At 39.7% G+C, this 18,401-nt stretch overlaps 1 protein-coding gene across 2 annotated transcripts; it reads left to right on the plus strand.

Moving 5' to 3' along the window:
* The first annotated feature begins 1,470 nt into the window (after positions 1–1,470).
* mapre2 (microtubule-associated protein, RP/EB family, member 2) lies at positions 1,471–17,573 on the plus strand. Of its 2 annotated transcripts, none has more exons than XM_069692132.1 (7): positions 1,471–1,525; positions 10,224–10,351; positions 10,983–11,128; positions 11,237–11,453; positions 11,618–11,763; positions 15,814–15,972; positions 16,166–17,573. In XM_069692132.1, the coding sequence occupies exons 2-7, from the start codon at positions 10,231–10,233 to the stop codon at positions 16,253–16,255; spliced, it is 879 nt and encodes a 292-aa protein (XP_069548233.1). In that variant the 5' UTR covers positions 1,471–1,525; positions 10,224–10,230; the 3' UTR covers positions 16,256–17,573. The 2 variants fall into 2 exon arrangements, with proteins under 2 accessions (XP_069548233.1, XP_069548232.1); XM_069692131.1 differs by lacking the exon at positions 1,471–1,525 and adding an exon at positions 7,154–7,497.
* The last annotated feature ends 828 nt before the right edge of the window (positions 17,574–18,401 follow it).

Here is an 18,401-nt window from a genome sequence, read left to right on the forward strand (position 1 = left end):
TTTTTTAGTTTTGTATTGTTGTTGACCTTTGGTTTGGTATAACTACACGTACAAACCTGAACCTGTGTGGCTTACCCTTAGAGGGACTCCCCTTAGGAGGTCTCGCCCTCTGTGAACCACGTGGCTTACCCTTAGAGGGATTAGCTCTCCGTGAACCATGTGGCTTAATAAGGGGACTTGCCCTCAGTACACCACGTGTCACCTCAGCAGGTAAACCATGAACCTTGTCGAACCCGTGTCTTCATGAGGTCGTTTCCAGTTGGGAGTCGGCATCGTAGACTATCTGCGGCGCCAGAGGATGAATTGCTGCAGGAGCAAGTGCATCACGGAGTTCACTCAGCGCTTCCAGCGACTCAACCACAGTCTGGTTAACTCAACAGGTTAAAGATTCTACTTCACCAGGGTTGCTTTTAATGGTTCAGATTGCACCTTGGCCTGTTGATGGTGATTCAATTTTTCGTGAAGTTGAAACATTTAGAGAAATTGAAAAAGTTTTGCATACTCTCAGCTAGGAGGTTTGGGGTTTGAGACCCCCCTTTTTTCATGACTTAAACAAAATCATAAGTCAGTTTTGACTTTGAAAATGCTGGTTAGCTTTTGAACAACATGCCATAGCATGATCCTGTAATGCACATATAATACAAGTTAAAGAAAAAAGAGATAGCCTATGCTTTTATTTTCACTACCAATTAATGCATTGCCATTATTTCTTTGAGTAATCACTTTAAAAATATGAAATGTATCTAATAAACAAATAAATGTTCATCACAACTTCAGGAGAACCTTTTTTTTTTTTTTCTAAAGGGTGACTTAAAATGTATTGTTTTGTGAAACCACCAGCTCAAAGCCCATAAAAACAATCTAGAAAACACAAACAAGCAGCAAATCTTTACATTTGAGACGCTAGGACCAAAGAATATGTGCACATTTTGCTTGATTAAAACACTGTAATAATAGAGGTAAATTAAATGTTAATTCAAAGAGTTGCTAAGCAGTTTTTAGATGAATCCAACTGTTTCATCACAGCAACATTTCCGCGACCAGCAACGCAACAGGGTTTTTTTTTTCTATTGTACTACATAGCACAGTATTTTTTTTTTTAAAGATAATCTTCGATTATTCTATAATGTCGCTTATTTGTCAACAGACAGACAATCGTTTTGGTACTTATTGTGATATTTAGTCTATTTTAATTGATTGTAATGATGTTCTTGCAGGTGGTTTTCAGTTGAGTACATTTTAGGTAAAAGATCTGTCGCTTCTCAGGAGGGAAAAGTGAAGTGACAAGACAAGAGGTGTCTGTCGTGAATGATCAACGCATCAAAACGTGATTGGTCAATTTTAGAACAGATGTCAGTGACGGACCAATCAGCTGGAACGCCGGTGAGACGCTGTCCAATCAGGCACCCGCTCGGCGGTGTCCGTCTGTTGAGAATGGGCGTTTGAGGGTGGGGTGACTCAGCCGGAAAACAGCTTCTTTTTTTTTTTTTTAACACATTGTAAACCTGCGGATCGGAGTTCACTGGTGAGTCAGATTTGCTTTGTTGAACAATTTCAACCTGTAATTTGATTTGAAACGCGCAACATGATGAATGACTGCAGAGATGAGAGCGTTATTTCCGTGTTTCGTCCGGTGATGTGTGCCCAGGATCAGGGCAGATGTCGGCTGTCACTGTTCTGACAAAGTGTCGGCAGGAGCAAAATTAGCCAACTGTAACTTGGCGGTTGGTTGAACAAGATCTTCTGCTGTCCCTTTTTTTTTTTTTTTTTTTTTTTTTAGTAACTACCGTCCTGGTAAAACACTCTTTATGTCGTCTGTCATTGTTTGTCTGTGTAATCGCGTGCTTTCCAATCATAGTGTCTCTCATTTCCAACACGGAGCTGCGTTAGCTCCATTCACTTTGACTGGACTTGAAGCAGCTAGCTGCTACGTTGCAGATTTGCTTAACAAATCTCAGAAATTGGCAGGACTGTCTTGTTGTTTTTCCCTCCTCATCACCAACAACAGCTGAAGGGTATTTCTGAGGGGGGGCAGACGTGAAGAAGAAGAAGAAGGGGGTGACCACTCACCAGGCTGGGCTTTTGTCTTGGGTGCAAAATTGCCCCTTCTTCCAAATAACAAATAGAAACACAGACACATGATGTGTTTCATGTAATGATTCGACAAGTTTACAAAATTAAGATGTCCTATATATCGCTGCTCCCTCCTCTCTGCCCTCATTTAAGTCAGTGCCTGGAAGTGAACCCCTGAACTTCAATTGTCAAGAATAATTTTTGCACCCTTTAAGATCAACCTGAGACACAACCTGGACATTATAACCTAACCTACAACTCAAGATCACCGAGACTCCCTTTCTGTATTTCTGAATGTCGAGGGTTTTAGCTACTGGGTGGAGCTGCTACCTCTCCACCCACCAACTTGCAGTGCAATGGAAAGTTTGGTGGGATAGGACTGCAGGAAGCACAGCACAGCCTTTCCACTGACTGGAACGAGTTCATGCATCGCAGCGCAATGCTGATTTATTGTAGGAGAACACAGTCACTGTCCTCCAGCTGTGCAGTAACAACATGCTACCCCGCCCTTACATAAATTGACAGCAGGCAACATTAACAGAAAAACAGCACTTAGCTCAGTTAGCTGCCCCCCCCCCCCCCTGCTGTGCCTCTGGACTCCCACCCACTTGAGTGATTGTTGAATTTGGTGGCCTTTATCTACATTTATTGTCAATAATCGGTACAGGTCATATGCACACTGTTGTCAGCATTCATAACTCAAATGTAGGAAGATATTAAAGTGAGGTTTGTGTTCTGCTTATGCAACTGGCTGTTAGGTTGGTGAGTTTTATGATGACAATCTATGTAATCTATATTATCCTACGGTTGTGAGGAGTTGCTTTAATGGAAAGTAAAAACACAGTGATCTGCATCATTAAATGTCGCAAAATCACACTAATCTAACCTTAAGGCACAATATGTGAGATTTAAGTCCCATCTTGTGATACCACTTTGTATGTTAAGAGGCATTAGTGAGTTACTGTAGCATCCAGGTCTGCCTCAGCCCAGCGCTCAGAGGTTCAGCATTATGGTCAAATGTTGTGTATTCTTGTCCTGCCTTTAGTTAGCAATTGTCTTTTTTTTTATATCTGATAAATGTAAGCTTAGCTTGTATGAACCCAGTAGTAGATTGACTAGAAACATGGTGATCAGTTAAGCCTATTGTTAACATATATTTTAGATTTCTTGTTTTTTTTGCAAGACCACAGTAACAAGAAAACATTCAAAACTGTTCCATCGCACCAGAACTCAAAACATACCATCAGGTTTACAGTATCCACTGAAGTTGCTGTTTTCCAACAATACTGGACACTTAATTTAACTGACATATCACTATTCATTTTAGTGTTACGCTTAGTTTTGGGTCATCTCTATCAGACATTCACACCACATTAAAAAAAGAACACGTGAATTTAACTCAACTCACATTGAGTGAAATTTTTGATAGCTTTGCTCTTCACAGTATTAAAATCATTCCTGTATATTTAATAAAGCGTCATGCAGTGTTTTGGAATCTAATAGTACCTCATATTAATTGATCTATTGTCCTCTGGACTCTGAACTGAGAGCCCAGTAGGATACTGATGAACATCAGCCCTCTACACAGCTGCCTCAGATCAGAATTCATTTTTGAAGTGTCGTTGCGAAGACATTTAGACATGTTGTGCATCAGCTGCAGTGTAACTCCAGATATGCCTTTTGTTTTCTCATTTTCAAAAGACAAATCTTGTCTTTTTGTTGTGTGCATCGAGGAGGAGACTCTTTCTACACTTGAAGTAAGCAGCGGTACGCCCGGAGGATGTGTCATTCTTGTGTTAATTTACTTATTTCATTCTTGTGCTTTACATTCTGACCGTGTATTTAAAAAATAAAAAAAAGCCCGTGCATGCTGCACCTCTGTGGTGTCACTTCAGGCCCTTCAGATTGGGAAGTTTCCAATGACAGCGTGGCGATAACTTTTCCCGGCTGGCACTGCCACATTTTGGCGGGATGCAGCTGCTGCCCACATGGACAAGCTCAGAGATTTCCGGTATCCTTCTGTCTCTGATGTTTGACCATGTCGTGTTGCTTTCTGCTTCCAGATACGAAGCAGACCTCTGTGCTTGCGTTTTGATGCCGTGGTTGTCACTTGTCAGTCTGAGAGGGCCTTTAGCATTACTCTATTGGAAATGTAGCACTGCATGCTTGTGGCTCTTAGTTTGTAATTTCCAGTGTCCACAATTTGGTCATTGAAAGAGATTAGTTCCTGGTTATTCCTTGTGTTTGGCTTTGCAGGAATTTGTGCAAGACTAAACTTTTGACCCCATAAAGGAAGGAGGAATGTCCCGAATATATTTCCCTTCAGAATTACCACACAAGCTTCCTATGCTCAAGGTGAATATTATACATTTTGTGCACTGCCTTGATTTATTTCTGTTATTTTTAGATATTTAAAAAAGCACTTCAAAGACTAGCTCTAAAGATTTTCTGCAATTCCTCCGCACCCGCTTTGCTGACACGTGCCTTTTAAAAGCTCCTGGTTGATTGATTCAAGTTGAAAAAATAAGAGTGATGATGTAAATTATGGTTAAAATTTCACAGTTAAAAGCTACTGAAATTTGGAATGAGTCTTCAAAGTGAAGCTGACTTTGTGAGGCTGTGCATATACACATGGAGAATGAAAATCCTGACATAAGACACCAGGCAAATGAAAAATGCTGACTTGCACTCAAAGATTAAACTCAAAATGTATAATTTTATATTACATATTTCTATTTAACTTTATCATATATCTTTATCAGAGATCAGTTTAAAAAAAAAGTCTGTCCTTAGACTCTAAAGTTCATAAGTTGTAGACAAAAAAAGTGACCTCAACTATGGCCTGATGGTGGCACTAGAGTCTTTATTAGGTTTCATTGAGCACAGACTCTGAGTTATGTGAATTTCAGCCTTTATCTGTCAAGGCAGTAATGGATCAAATAAGATAAGATTGACTTTAATAATCCCCCAGTGGGGAAATTCAGTTGCTATAGCAGCAAGAAAAAAACAAAGTGCACACAAAATAAAAAAAAATACATATAAGTTAAATAGAAAAATATTTATTTTTGAATAAATACGCACAAACAGACTAAACACACACACACACCCAAACAAATAAAATACAAATACAAATAAATAAATACAGTTTGGGATGAATGGGGAAAAAAATGGATCCAAATATATTTTGTTATTTGGACAGTAACGTTTTCTTGAAGATCCCTCCTTTACATTCTGGTAAGGCCTGGAAAAGGTGTCAAGAATTAAATTATTTAGTGTTGTGACATGGCTGACGTTAATAAGGCAACTTATTTGACCCGCAAAACAGATGCTGACAGGTGCAAAAGTGGTGCAAATATTACAGGCTCAGACTTTAGATGACCTTTGGACTGATGGCATGCCTGATAGATTGTTGTATTGACTCAAAATCTGTATTCTTGGACTATTGGTGTTTACGTTTACATAAAAACATAAAGGACTATAATGGGACCGGGGAAAAAAACAGTGACATTTTGAAAAAAAAAAAAAAAAAAAACAGCAAACAATGACAGAGAAAATCTGTGGCAGCACAAGAAAAACAGCAGATAAAAATTAAGGCAGTAAAACAGAGCAGTAGAAATGCTGTACCATATATTGTCACACTATATACGTTGGAGACCTGATGAATGGCCGAACATACAGTAGATTATAAAATTCCTGCATAAAACATCTTATCTGTGTATTAGTTTACTTAAAGATTTGACATCAAATAAGTTTTCCATCTTGCCTGTTAAATATGTGCTGGTTCAAATACAGCAGCTTCCCATTCTTGATTACTAACCATATAAGGTTGGACCGACACAGATAGTTGTATTCTCTAGGAGTGCAATGTTGGGTCAGTCTCGACAAATTTGATATCTGTAACAATTAGATATGCCCAAGAATGTTCCCCGCACTTCCATTTTAAATGATGACCTTCACCTTTTAAATATTGTAAGATTTCCTCTGTCCCATTCACAGCAGTGGCTCAAAAGCAACGTAAAAACAACAGATGTGGCAATGCAAACTGATGGTTGCTTAGCAACCACAAGACAACAAAGTATGCACTGTTATAAGATCCTTGTATGCTGCAATAATACAGCGTTATTTTGACACCCCTCAACAGACATCTCAAAATGTACATACGTTTACACAATATTAAGTTAATTCAGCAATTTGTTGGTCAACAGAGCAACCATTTAGATAAACATTCAAGCTATTTTTTTTTTAAGCTATAAAGACAAAAATAATGACAAAATTTTCAAATGAGTATTTGCTGTTTTATTATTGTGATATAATACTGTTTATATTTTGGGTTTCATGACATTCATCGTAGTGCCATTGTTTTTTTAATTTTACTAATTCATGGCATTATGTGATTTTACAAAATAATTATAATAATCAAAAATAAAAAGAAGGTTTTTAACCAGTAGATCCATTGATCTACTTGTTATTTTCCTGGTTAATCTATTATTGTTTTAGGTGGAACAAACCTCAGAAAATAGGGATAAATCCCCTCCAAAAGTTCCCATGGCTCATTTTTTTTAGCTCTCTTATTTTTTTCTGATCAACTGTCCAAAAACCCCAAATCATACAGCCATATATCACATTTAAAAAAAAACTTGAATCAGTACATTTGTGCTCAAAGTGGGTTTATTTAACGTGTTTTATTTGAGATATTTCACTTGATTGATTCATCTGGTTAGTAATCAAAACCGTGTGGTTACTTACCATGTAACTGGTGGTCATTGTCATCAGCACTACTTTCCCGCTTTTGTTAAATTGTAATAACAATTAACAATGTGATTATCATGTAAGGGTGTGGAGGTGAAACTGGGTGGGCTGCGTTTTCCTTTTAATGTTATTAACACTAGTCAGTTGATTGGTTATTGTCTCTTTGAGTGTTGTGATGAATGGCCTTTTCACCGTCACATCGGCATCCCAAAAGTCGACAAAGCATCGCGCATTGATCTGACCGATGACGATGCCTTTTCTTTTTTTTTCTTTCTTTCTTTGTTTTTACTAAGCACGCAAATGATCAATGCAATTTGGTGTACTGAAATAGCCCACCATAAGGAACAGGCAGCCAACCCCATCAGTCACGTGGTACAGGGTGCAGCAACGTCATTAGGGCAGAGATTTGTGAGGAATAAGCAGGCAGAAGGAAGGAGCCCCGGAGGTGCGGCACTTTCTTCGCATTTTGCATCGTTCCTGTTGTTGTTGTTTTTTTTTTTTTTCCCGGGCAGAGAGAGAACAGACTATCTGTTCAACATTTTAAGAGACCCAAATGCCCGGTCCCACCCAAGCCCTTTCCCCAAATGGAGAGAATAACAACGACATCGTCCCGGACAACGGAACCAACATCATTCCTTACAGGAAAAATACAGTGCGAGGAGAGCGCGCCTACAGGTAAACCCGTGTAATGCCGCATTTCATTTGGTGTAAGAAGAAGAAGAAAGAAAAAAAAAAAGAGAAAGAAAGAAAGAAAGCATAAAAAGAAACGCGCACTGCTGCAGACAGAAACTTGCATTCTGGCCTCCTCCTCGACGTTTTGCTTTGCACCGTATTTCCCTCCCCGCCCCCCCACCCGCCCCTCTCCCCTGTTGTCTCCTGTCATGTTAGCTCTCTCCGAGTGTGTCCGACACCATTGGCGTAAATCGCTCCCAAGTTAGTTTAAACCCTTTCGGTGCTTCAAAAGCGAGCGAGCCGTACCACCGCTGCCGCCAGTAAAATGCCGTTTTTTTTTTTTTTTTTTTTTTTTTTTTTTTTGGTGCGCAGAGACACGAGACGCATTTTGGAGGAGTGGGGTCGGCCACGGTCCGACTTGTCAAATGACAGGCAGACAAACGCCCCTGCTGCTCCAATATTCCCATCGTGATATGACACTCCCGCTGCTACCAGAATAACCCCCGCTGTCCCGATTTCACGTGTGTTTGATTTGATGTTTTTTTTTTTTTTTTTTTTTAATGCGGTGAAGCTCCCACGACCTGCTGCACAAGCCGCGGTCTCCCCCCCTCTCTCCCCCCCCCCTCCTCTGATCGGAGCCGGTCATCAGCCCAGCCCTGGTCGTCGGCTGGCTATCTCTGCCTGCCAGGCTAACAAAGCATGCTAACAGCAGCGCATACATCCGCTTTGTTGACATGAGATGGGCTGGCCCAGTTTCCTTCCTTCCTTCCTTCCCTCCTTCCCAGAGACTCGAGTCAGCCGAGGCTCCGCTCTTGCACGATAGCCCCAACATTATTACGGAAAGACTTGTGTTACACTGCATCCCCCCCCTCCCCCGTCTCTGCTAGGGGACGGCGATTTAGCATGCCTTATCGGGACGTCAGTCGATGCTATAATGTGATCAGAGGGGTGTTTTTTTGTTGTTGTTGCAGCTCTCCTGCTGTTATCTACCAGCGATGTCGGCTTAAGTGGGGGATACTGCCCGTCTTCATTTTTTTTGCAGAGGAATTTTTTTTTGGGGGGGGGGGGGGAAGCCCATTTCGTAAATGTTCATGGCACATTTGACCTGATCGCTGCTTCGATTAAGGAAAGCTGTGATTTTTTTTTTTTTTTATAAACAAAATGCCGATCGGGCTTTAAATGACAAAATCCCATGAATACACTGTTGAAAAGGAGGCCCGCACGTGTTGACAGGCAAACTTGCAAGCAGCGTGTTATGTTTGTAAAGCTTAAAATAGTCCCATTCCCTCAGAAAGATCAATAACATTGCCAGTGTTTGTAAGAAAAAGATGCTCGTATTTGAGATGTGTGCGTGGGACCTTGATGGGCGAGCCTCGGATATATGTGGGATGCCCTGATGCACCGATGATCGATGGGATGTTTTCTGGGCATTTTGTGGAACTGCTTAATCTGTAGCTTAAGGATCAAAGCCTCCTGTTGTGTTTTTGGCACATTTGTATGCTTTTAGTCTGTCGGCCTGAATACTACCCCGTTGCCCCGAAGCAACAAACGTCACAGTTTTGCAATCAAATATAAATTTATCTAATCAGGTTGTGCAACAGCTTCTATTTACCATGCAGGGAAGAAAAAAGAAAAAAAATCCAATTATCAGACCACAGGCTCAATTTTCAGAAACCTGCAGACCCTGCTGCAGCAGTATCAAAAGGCAATAGTGGATCACCTTCTTATTGTTTAGGCCATCTGTTAACAAAACAGATTTTTAGATATGACAATTTCCCAAAGGAAGCCTTAAAGCTGTATTCCTTACATGTATGTATGTATGTTCAGATACTTAAATCTGTTTGAGTCTAAAGTTGAACTTGGCTCAACAAGTTTGACCCTACCATGCACTACAGTGATATATTTGTATGCTACATTTCAATGCTGTGTGTGTCTTTTAATCTAAATTAAGTTATACTGTTTTAATTTTGCCAAAGGTACATGCCTAATTCAGTCTATGAGCCCAAACCTTTATTTCTAAAATGAAATTGTGTCCTTATTGGAGGCTTGACTGCTTTGCGTCGAGCTCAACTCTGACAGGTGGGCACACCTGAAGAGGAGGAGCCACTCTCTGTACTGTGTAAAGATACGAGTACCTGTCACATGCAGCAGCGAGGGGTTGGGTGTTGTTTGGAGCTCAGGGCTTCTTTGCAGATCCCTGTGGGCACGTGGAACAACGCCAAACGTCATGTCATGATGTAAATCTTGATGCAGTCTTACTGTGTGGCTTCTAGCCTGAACATTTTATTCAAGCAGTTACTGAATTCAATTTACTCCATTGACAGTTTTTCTGCTTTTGGGTGTGTTGTGCATACAAAAATGAAGTGCCTCTATTATTACAGTTGTACAGTATGCACACACATTAAGCTTTTTGCTTTAGGTATTTAGAAAGATTTCTCATGCTCTAAAGTATTATTAGGATTAAAAAAATCAGTACATCCGGTCAGTGTAAAGTCGTTGTTTAGTTTGTCTCACTGTTGGAATTGTTATTAACTTGCCCTTAGAGTTAATACAGTTTGCATGTGTTTATCGTTTTGACTGCTTTGTCTTTTTTTTATTGTGAGTGGGACCCACAGTGAATAGCTGCTGTCTTTTGAAATCTTCATCGATTCTAATTGTAGAACTGGAGAAAATAGGACATTTATTGCCAATGCACTGCTTCTGTTTATGATTTGTTTTGTCTGTTGCAGTTGGGGGATGGCGGTCAACGTATATTCTACCTCAATAACCCAGGAGACTATGAGCAGGCATGACATCACTGCCTGGGTTAACGACATTCTCGGCCTAAACTATACGAAAGTGGAGCAGCTCTCCTCAGGTGAGAACAAACGGCCTTCTCTTCCTCTCATCCTCCTCCTACCTCTTCTGCTGCATGTGTCGGGGCAGCTGTTTGAGATGGAAAGCATGTTTTGGCGATTACATCTCTGCCTGTAAAGCAAGACGGGGTTCGAATAATTTTCTGTGTAAGCTGGCAGTTAAAAGCGACCTGTGGAAGCATGCTCACCTCTCCCTGGCAGAGCGTCGTCTATAAATAAACTTGTAGGCTGCCGTGTTCTCCTGCTGTGACCAAGTAATCCAATTTCAATCAGAAACACACGCATGCACAGCCCCCTTTTCTGACGGTGTTCGATGTAGATTACTTCTAACGTGCTCCTAAGTTGGGTTAATGTGAGCTTCATTTTAGGTTGAGCTGCTGCCCTCTTTTCAAATGGGAAAGGCCCAACTTCAGTTAATATTAGCCATGTTACCAAGACTGTTCATTAGTATTTTTCTTTTTATGGAAACGGGGTCAGTGACCTGGACATGGAAAAGGCTCCCAGGCTTTTTGTTATTTCAGGGGATTCTTGTTACGTGAAGGCAGACATGAGAAATCCTCCACTATGTCTGGGCTCAGTTTTCTCGTCATGCAGGGAGTTGTGTACTCAACTTACTTTTTGTTGATTCTTCAGGAGCTGCCTATTGCCAGTTCATGGATCTGCTCTTCCCTGGCTGCATCAGTCTCAAAAAGGTCAAGTTTCAAGCTAAATTGGAGCACGAGTACATTCACAATTTCAAAGTCTTGCAGGCTTCCTTCAAAAGGATGAATGTTGACAAGGTAGGGTTCCTCACTGTCACTCAGTGTTTGCATTGTTGCTCGCTTGTTGCTTGTATTTCAATTCCCCCCACCCCTTTTTTTGTTTTTTGTTTTTGTTTTATTGTCCAGATTATTCCTGTGGAGAAACTGGTTAAAGGCAGATTTCAGGACAATCTTGATTTCATCCAGTGGTTCAAGAAATTCTATGATGCCAATTACGATGGTAAAGAGTATGACCCGCTTGAAGCCAGACAGGGTCAGGATGCCATTCCCCCACCCGACCCTGGTGAGCAAATCTTCAATCTGCCAAAGAAGTCTCACCATGCAGCCAGTTCCCCCACGGCAGGTAAGCTTCAACTTCAATGTATTTTATTTCTTATTTTAACGCAACATCGCTAAATAGTGATGCTTGGGAATATTTATATTCTTATCATCAACTCCTGTGACTATTAGCTCTGAATATTGTTAAGTTGTCAGTAAAGATTCTAATAAACCTTTTATCCGCTGTAGGAGCATCGAGGTCAAGCTCAACTACCCCCAAAACTGCAACACCGACATCCAGACCTTCGTCAGCCAAAAAGATCCCTACAGCTGTAGCGATTCCTGCCAAAGGAGAGAAAGAACTGGAAGCACAGGTCACGCATCTTACTGAGGAGGTATGTTCAAGAAAATCAGGTCTTATCATCTAAATTTAGTATTTCTACGGTTTTTTTTTTTTCTCTCCACATGGCCCACATGCTTTTGTCCAGCGCTGTTAGCGTTCACCACTGAACTGCAGTGATGACCTTTCCGAGCTCACAGACACCTCCACTACACATTTTTGAATTGAGCACATATAGCTGGTTTTTAGTGCCCAGGAATTGCAGCTACGTGTAAATACATAATTCATTTTTTATTTATGAGCAGTTCTTAATCTCTTAAAACGCCAATTGTTCTCACCCTACATACAGAGACAGGTGGTCTAAAAAAAAAATATTGTACAACTTAGATTTGTTAACAGGATCAATGATGTGTTGTTTGGTCTTGATCCAAATGACCAAATTGTTTGTCTTAGAGGTCCCATATTTGACACTTTTCCAGTGTTTTATTTTTGGCAGTCTTGATATCCAAAAGAAGATATTTTTTGGGGTTAAACATACCAAAAGCATCGCAACATAGTTTTACATCTCTCTTTAGCTTCTCTCTACAGCTCTTTCAACAACAGGCTGTTATATATCAATGACACTCTTTTCTAATTGGCTGACTCTTTTCTGAGTGACACACGTTCAGGCCAACCTCAGGCTTGTGGCTTATTAGCTCAACAGTTGAACGATGCTCTGTGTTTTCTTCTGTATAAAATATTGGACAGTGGTCCGGGCTGAGGCTTGACATATGATGTCAGCTTGAGTTTGTGACATCACAAATTTACAGAAATCCGAACAGCACAGTTGCTGGATTAGGGCTTTGTGCATTCCCATGTGGGGTGAGTGTTTTAACATTTTTACAGGGAAATCTGCATTTTTACAATATGGGACCTTTTAAAAATTATATTTGACCACTATTACAGACTGCTTCCAACTTTAAAGCACTACAACAGATCACCAACTAACAACCATTTAGAAATTGTTAAGCCGTTTCTGGGACTGTTGTTGTATTGTGAAGATTAATCGGCGGACTATTTATGTTGTGTATATAAATCTGCCTGTCAAAAACATTGCATTGGCACTGCTGGTCTTTGCTCCATGATTGTTTTGTTGATGGTTTCAAACAAAATAATGCTAAATCAGAGTCTTGACCTCAGTCCAGTTCCACCTGAAGCTCAATCAGTCATGGCACCTTTGCTTGAGCAGTTTTGAAAAGAGAAATTCTGCGTCTTTTGTTTTTCTATCAAGTGTAGGAATGTATTTGCATACACTATCTATGGGTTGCTGTCAAGCCTGCTGCTGCTAAATATTCCCTTGAATATTTCCCTTTATTGTGTATTCTAAACTTGCTACTCATTTAAATCTGCTTGTAGAGATTTTTTTTTTTTTAAGTGTCATTATAAACAGCCAATGTGAAACAATATTGAAAAAAAAGACACTAGACAAAGCGAGCGGGAGGTTGGTTATATAGTGTGACCACGAGCCAGAAAGAAAACTTGCTAGCCACCAATTGAATTTATTAAGATTTGAACATTTGTGAGGCAGCAGCTGGCAAATGAAGAGCATCTTAACAAAAGACTAAATGGATCAATAGATTATCAATGACAAGATAATGATTGAGTTCTAATCCATTAACTAATCACTTAAGTGAATTATTGGTTGAGCACTACTCTGGACCAGTGAGATTTTGTGCACTTCAGACAACTTCTTTTTATCCTTTATAAACTATTTATCTTATGTCAGTTACTTGAATGAATCGCTTAGATCAGTGTAAAGAATACTTTGTGCTGCTTCCCCTTCTGTTGTCCCGTTGACTGCTTGTTTTTTACTTTCTTCCGTCCCTCCCGAAAATCGCGATCTTGCAATCACAATAATTCTTGCAAATTCAGGCAGTCGCCACAATATTTGCGCGAGCTTGCAATTTTGCAAAATTCCTGAGATTATTGTGCAAAAGATGGCATCAACAAAAAGCTCTGCTGAAAGTATTGTGGTATGAAGTCGCCTTCCCAAACCAAACTCACTTTATTAACAAAAATAGCCCCTCATTTTCAATGAGCAAGGCTCTGCTACTTCTCACGTCATCAAAACAAACTCCATAGGAGAAAACCGGAAGAAGCGGGAAAAAACTAGGTGACAGGATTTGTGGGAAATGTGGTCTTCTATTTTAAAGGAGGAAGACTGGATGTTAAACTAGTTTTATTTGTAGTTTTTAGTTGTAAGAAACTGCACTTTGTTTTTGTGCATATAGTAGGCATATGTGTTTAATTAATATCAAGTAACAGCATCTAAAGCTCTTAATTTGAAAGCACGCTGGGCCTTTGTTTTCTATATTACAGTCGCAAGGCTGTCTGTTTTCTAAAACTGTGTCACTTTTAGGAAGTTTTTGCAATGTTGAGCCTCGTGCTTCTCGGAGTTCAATAATAAAATAAATATAGATTAGATCTGAAATATTTCTGTGATGTGCAACGTGCTTATTATTCATTCATTCAACCTTTATTTATACTCGAGTAATCATTGAGGGTGACCCTCATTTACAATGACCTCGAGTCGAGTTGACAGAGATGAGATTGTACCACAGTTGAGCTTATAGATAACCATTTTCTGTCAGATGAAGGAAGATTAACCTGAAAGACAAATTAAAATCGACAAAAACATAAAATAAGAAGGTTATGTAAGAAGCATTAAAATATAAGTTATGTAGTTTGAGTAGATAAAGCGGAGTAAAATACAGTTATATCAAACCATTTCAAGTACGTGTTTGGATATTTAAAATCAAGCTTCGGAAATGTGTAAGTGGAGTAAGTGAATTGATTTGAAGGAGATTCTGTATTTTGTTCCAGGAGTCAGGTGCACTAAAGTTAAAAGCAGACTTTCCCAGATGAGTTCTTAACGTGTGGAGCATGTAATAAGAGCCGGTTAGTGGAGCGGGTCTGATGAGGCCCGTCTGTGTATAACAGGGCAGTTTTCCAATCAGAGCTTTATAAATAAAGAGATGCCAGTGAGTGTCACGTCTCTTTTGAAGAGAGGACCATCCAGCCATATCTTATAGAAGGCGGTGACGGGTATTGTAGCCGTTACCTGTAGTAAATCTGAGGGCGGAATGGGAGACAGAGTCCAGAGATTTAAGTGTTGAGGATGATGCATGTCTGTAAATCACATCGCCGTAGTCTAGGATTGACATGAAGACTTCCTCAACAACCCTTTTTCTGCAAAACATGGGAAACATGGTTTTGTTTCTATGTCTGAGTCTGCACACAAGGTTATCGATGTGAAATTTGAATGCGAGTTTTTCATCAATCCAGATGCCGAGACATTTATATTCTGTGACTCTTTCGATTGCAAATCAATTCAAGGTAGAAATATTGAGATTATTGTAATCTATGGATCTGCTTCAAGGAATACAACATAAACTTTGTTTTGCTTCCATTTAATAGAAGTCTTGTATCTTAAGGAGCTTGCTGGACAGCACTGTAAGTTTTCCACTGCCACTTGTACAGAATTGGCAACGTGGTACAGCACTGTGTCGTCCGCATACAGATGTGAATGACAATTGACCAGAGATGAAAAAATATTGTTGATGTAGATAGTAAAAAAGAACTGGTCCTAGAATTGAGACCTGTGGAGCACCTTTTGTTCCTGGTAAAATACTCAGTGGGGGCTTCCCAGTTTAACAGATTGTTGTCTCTCTGATCGGTAGTTCCTGAACCAATTACATGAGTCGAGTCCAATATTATGCAGCCTCTTTAAGAGTAGGCAATGATCAACAGTATCAAATGCTTTTGACAGATCAGGACCATTATCAGAGGAAGTGATTACATAATTCTCTTTATCAGGTAGTGCATAACAAAAAAAAAAAAAAATCCCCTAAACTTGCATTTCTTATTCCTGCAATTTTACCGCAAAAAACTCGCAAATTGCATAGTAATGTTTGAAAAAAAAAAACAACTCAATATCAAGCATTTTTGATTGCAACAATTGCAAAAAAATAAACTCCGCGAAACCCTGGAGGGACCGTTTCTGAGAGTTGTTGGTTTAACTGATGCTTTAACCGTCCTCTGAACTTTTTTTTTTTTTTTTTTGCAGGTGAACACATTAAAGATGGCACTGGAAGGAGTGGAGAAGGAGCGGGACTACTACTTCAGCAAGCTGCGCGAGGTGGAGCTGCTGTGCCAGGAACACGGTGAAGAAAATGCCCCGTTTGTCGATCGGCTAATGGAGGTTCTTTACGCCACGGACGACCAGGTCAGCCCGGGACATTAGATCGATCTGAACAGGATTTAGGACAGTTTGTGTTCAGTGTTCTTGCTTTTCCTGTTGGCGAAATCATGTGAAAGTTATTGTGTGGTTGGAAGATAAGAATTCAGTCTTTGTTTGCAGTTGCATGACCTTGCCTCGAACTATATTCACTGTCAGTGTCTTTTTTTTTTTTTTTTAGGGTGAGGCTGACGGTGATGGACAGGATGTGGACCAGCAAACCCACGAGGAAGTACCAGATGATCAGCAGGAGGAACAGGACGAATACTGACTGCCATCATCCCTCACCACAGTTACACCCCTTCTTTTTATTCTGTGAGAACTGTTCAAGGATCTTTATTTTTCCTCATGGGTTATTTTCTTTGTTCTCTCCAAGACTGAGCACATGAAGCAAACTCCTGAATAGAAGCACCATCACACTTTTTCATTTTTGTATCCCTCTGCTCACTGTTCGGTGTTTTCGTGACTTTTGGTGAACTGCTGTGGCAGGTTTGTGGCGATGACCTCCACCAGCAGCCAAGCTCAGACCATCAAAGAAGTTGTTGCGAGGACTGTGTGGGTGGAAAGTCGGTTCAAATCCAACAGTAGATGTGATGAAATGCTGAAGTTTTTAGACGGGTAGTCACTACCTGTCGGTGCAAGTGTTAACCTCCCAGCTTTTGTCCTTTTCCTTTTTATTTTGTTTTTTTATTTTGCATATCAAGAATATTAATCACAAGAATGCAATAAGCAAAGCCCTGGAAGGGCTCGTAGTAGCTCTTATTTAACCTCCTTCCATATGTTGCACTGACATTTGACTCTGTATTGGACAATCTGTCCATAGACCCTCCCTCACCGTATTTATTATTATTAAGCCTTAGAAATAGTGCAAGAATTTGCATTGCATCCTCATGAAGGAGGCGACTACAGTCAATGAATTGTGAATAAAATGTAGTAAAAACCTATGACTGTCTTGACAACTGTCCTCACAAATTACAAGATTTCAGATAATCGGTGTGCTCAGCATTTGTGTTATTCGCACCACACAAGGTGGTTTAGTGATAGCGGTTTACTTGGTATGCCATAAACATAGGGAAGAAGGAAACATTGTTGTGGACTCGTCTTATTCAAAGCAGCGTTTTAAGTTTTAAACCTCAGCTGGAACTCGTGGTCTGTTCAGATTTCAGTCAGTTTTTATTTGTTAAACCACAAGTCTTACACGAGACGAGTCGGTTCACTGAGCAATTTGCCACACTATATTCCAGAAAGTACGTTATATACCCTTTCTTAATATTGCATTTACTAATATTGAACTGGGCAGTGCACCACAATGCTTTAGTCATATATTATTGTGTAAATGAAAAGGAATGTAAACATGTACTGTCAAATAATTAATGAATGGTAATTGTTTTTTTTTCATGTCCCACTCATTATGCATTCCCCAAAAAACGTGTTGCATGTTTGCATTTTATTTGTGAATAACTTGACCTGCTTTTTACATATTTAATAAAAAACAAACATGTTAAGTGAGCTTTTGTATGTTTAACCTGCTATTTGAAAGAAGTGAGATTCGGATGGATTTGCTGTAATAAAATTACATTTTGAGTCTACGGGAGGTTGTCACGTCACTCTGCACTGACAATCTTGACGGCAGCAGACAGCGCTGTACTAGCAGGCAGTGATGGAGGAGTACTCGTACTTTGTTGCTTTGGTAAATGCACCAATACCACGGTGAAAACAACGTCCTTTTACTTGAGTAAAAATAGAAAGTACTTTCAGCAAAATGAAAGTCAAGTACATTATTTTATTGGATAGATTAACATGTAAATATCATTCAATGTTGTACCCAGTGGAGTTGGAGCTTGTATTCACTATTCAATATACTGTTGGGTGGTTTAATGTGGTAATGATTTTTTTTTTTTTAACCTAATTATGCAGTTTGTTTTATATCGCGAAGTTTAATGTAAAAAGTATGAATAGCAGTAATGCTAAAAAAAAAGTTCAATAATCCCTTCTGAAACACAGTGGTGTTTAAAGTAACTGCAAGTTTGAGGAACTTGAATACTTTAATTTTATGTCCTATATAGTTTACACTTGTAAATGCTCATGCCTACTAATAACGGTGTAATATGTATAATAAAACACTCACAAAGGAGTGATTGGGAGGTCAGTGAGTACTTGTGACTTCTGATAACATTTTAGCCAGCTGTGTGCTTCTCCCACCACAGCTGTAATGCAGTAAAGTGGACGCATGCAGAAGCAGAAAATTGACCATTTCGAGCGAAGAAGCGTGTAAATACCTCAGAATTTGTACACATTTGTTGATTTAAAAACAATTTACTTTCCATCCCTGCAATGAGGGCATAGTTATTTATGAGTAACTCTCACTCACACACTCACACGCACGCGTAGAGAGGAAAAAAAAAAAAAGAGCGAGT

This window comes from Brachyistius frenatus, unplaced genomic scaffold (assembly GCF_029030835.1).
Source record: "Brachyistius frenatus isolate BFR_SWC_R1_liver_20210118 unplaced genomic scaffold, ASM2903083v1 Contig_12, whole genome shotgun sequence".
Lineage (NCBI taxonomy): Eukaryota > Metazoa > Chordata > Actinopteri > Embiotocidae > Brachyistius > Brachyistius frenatus.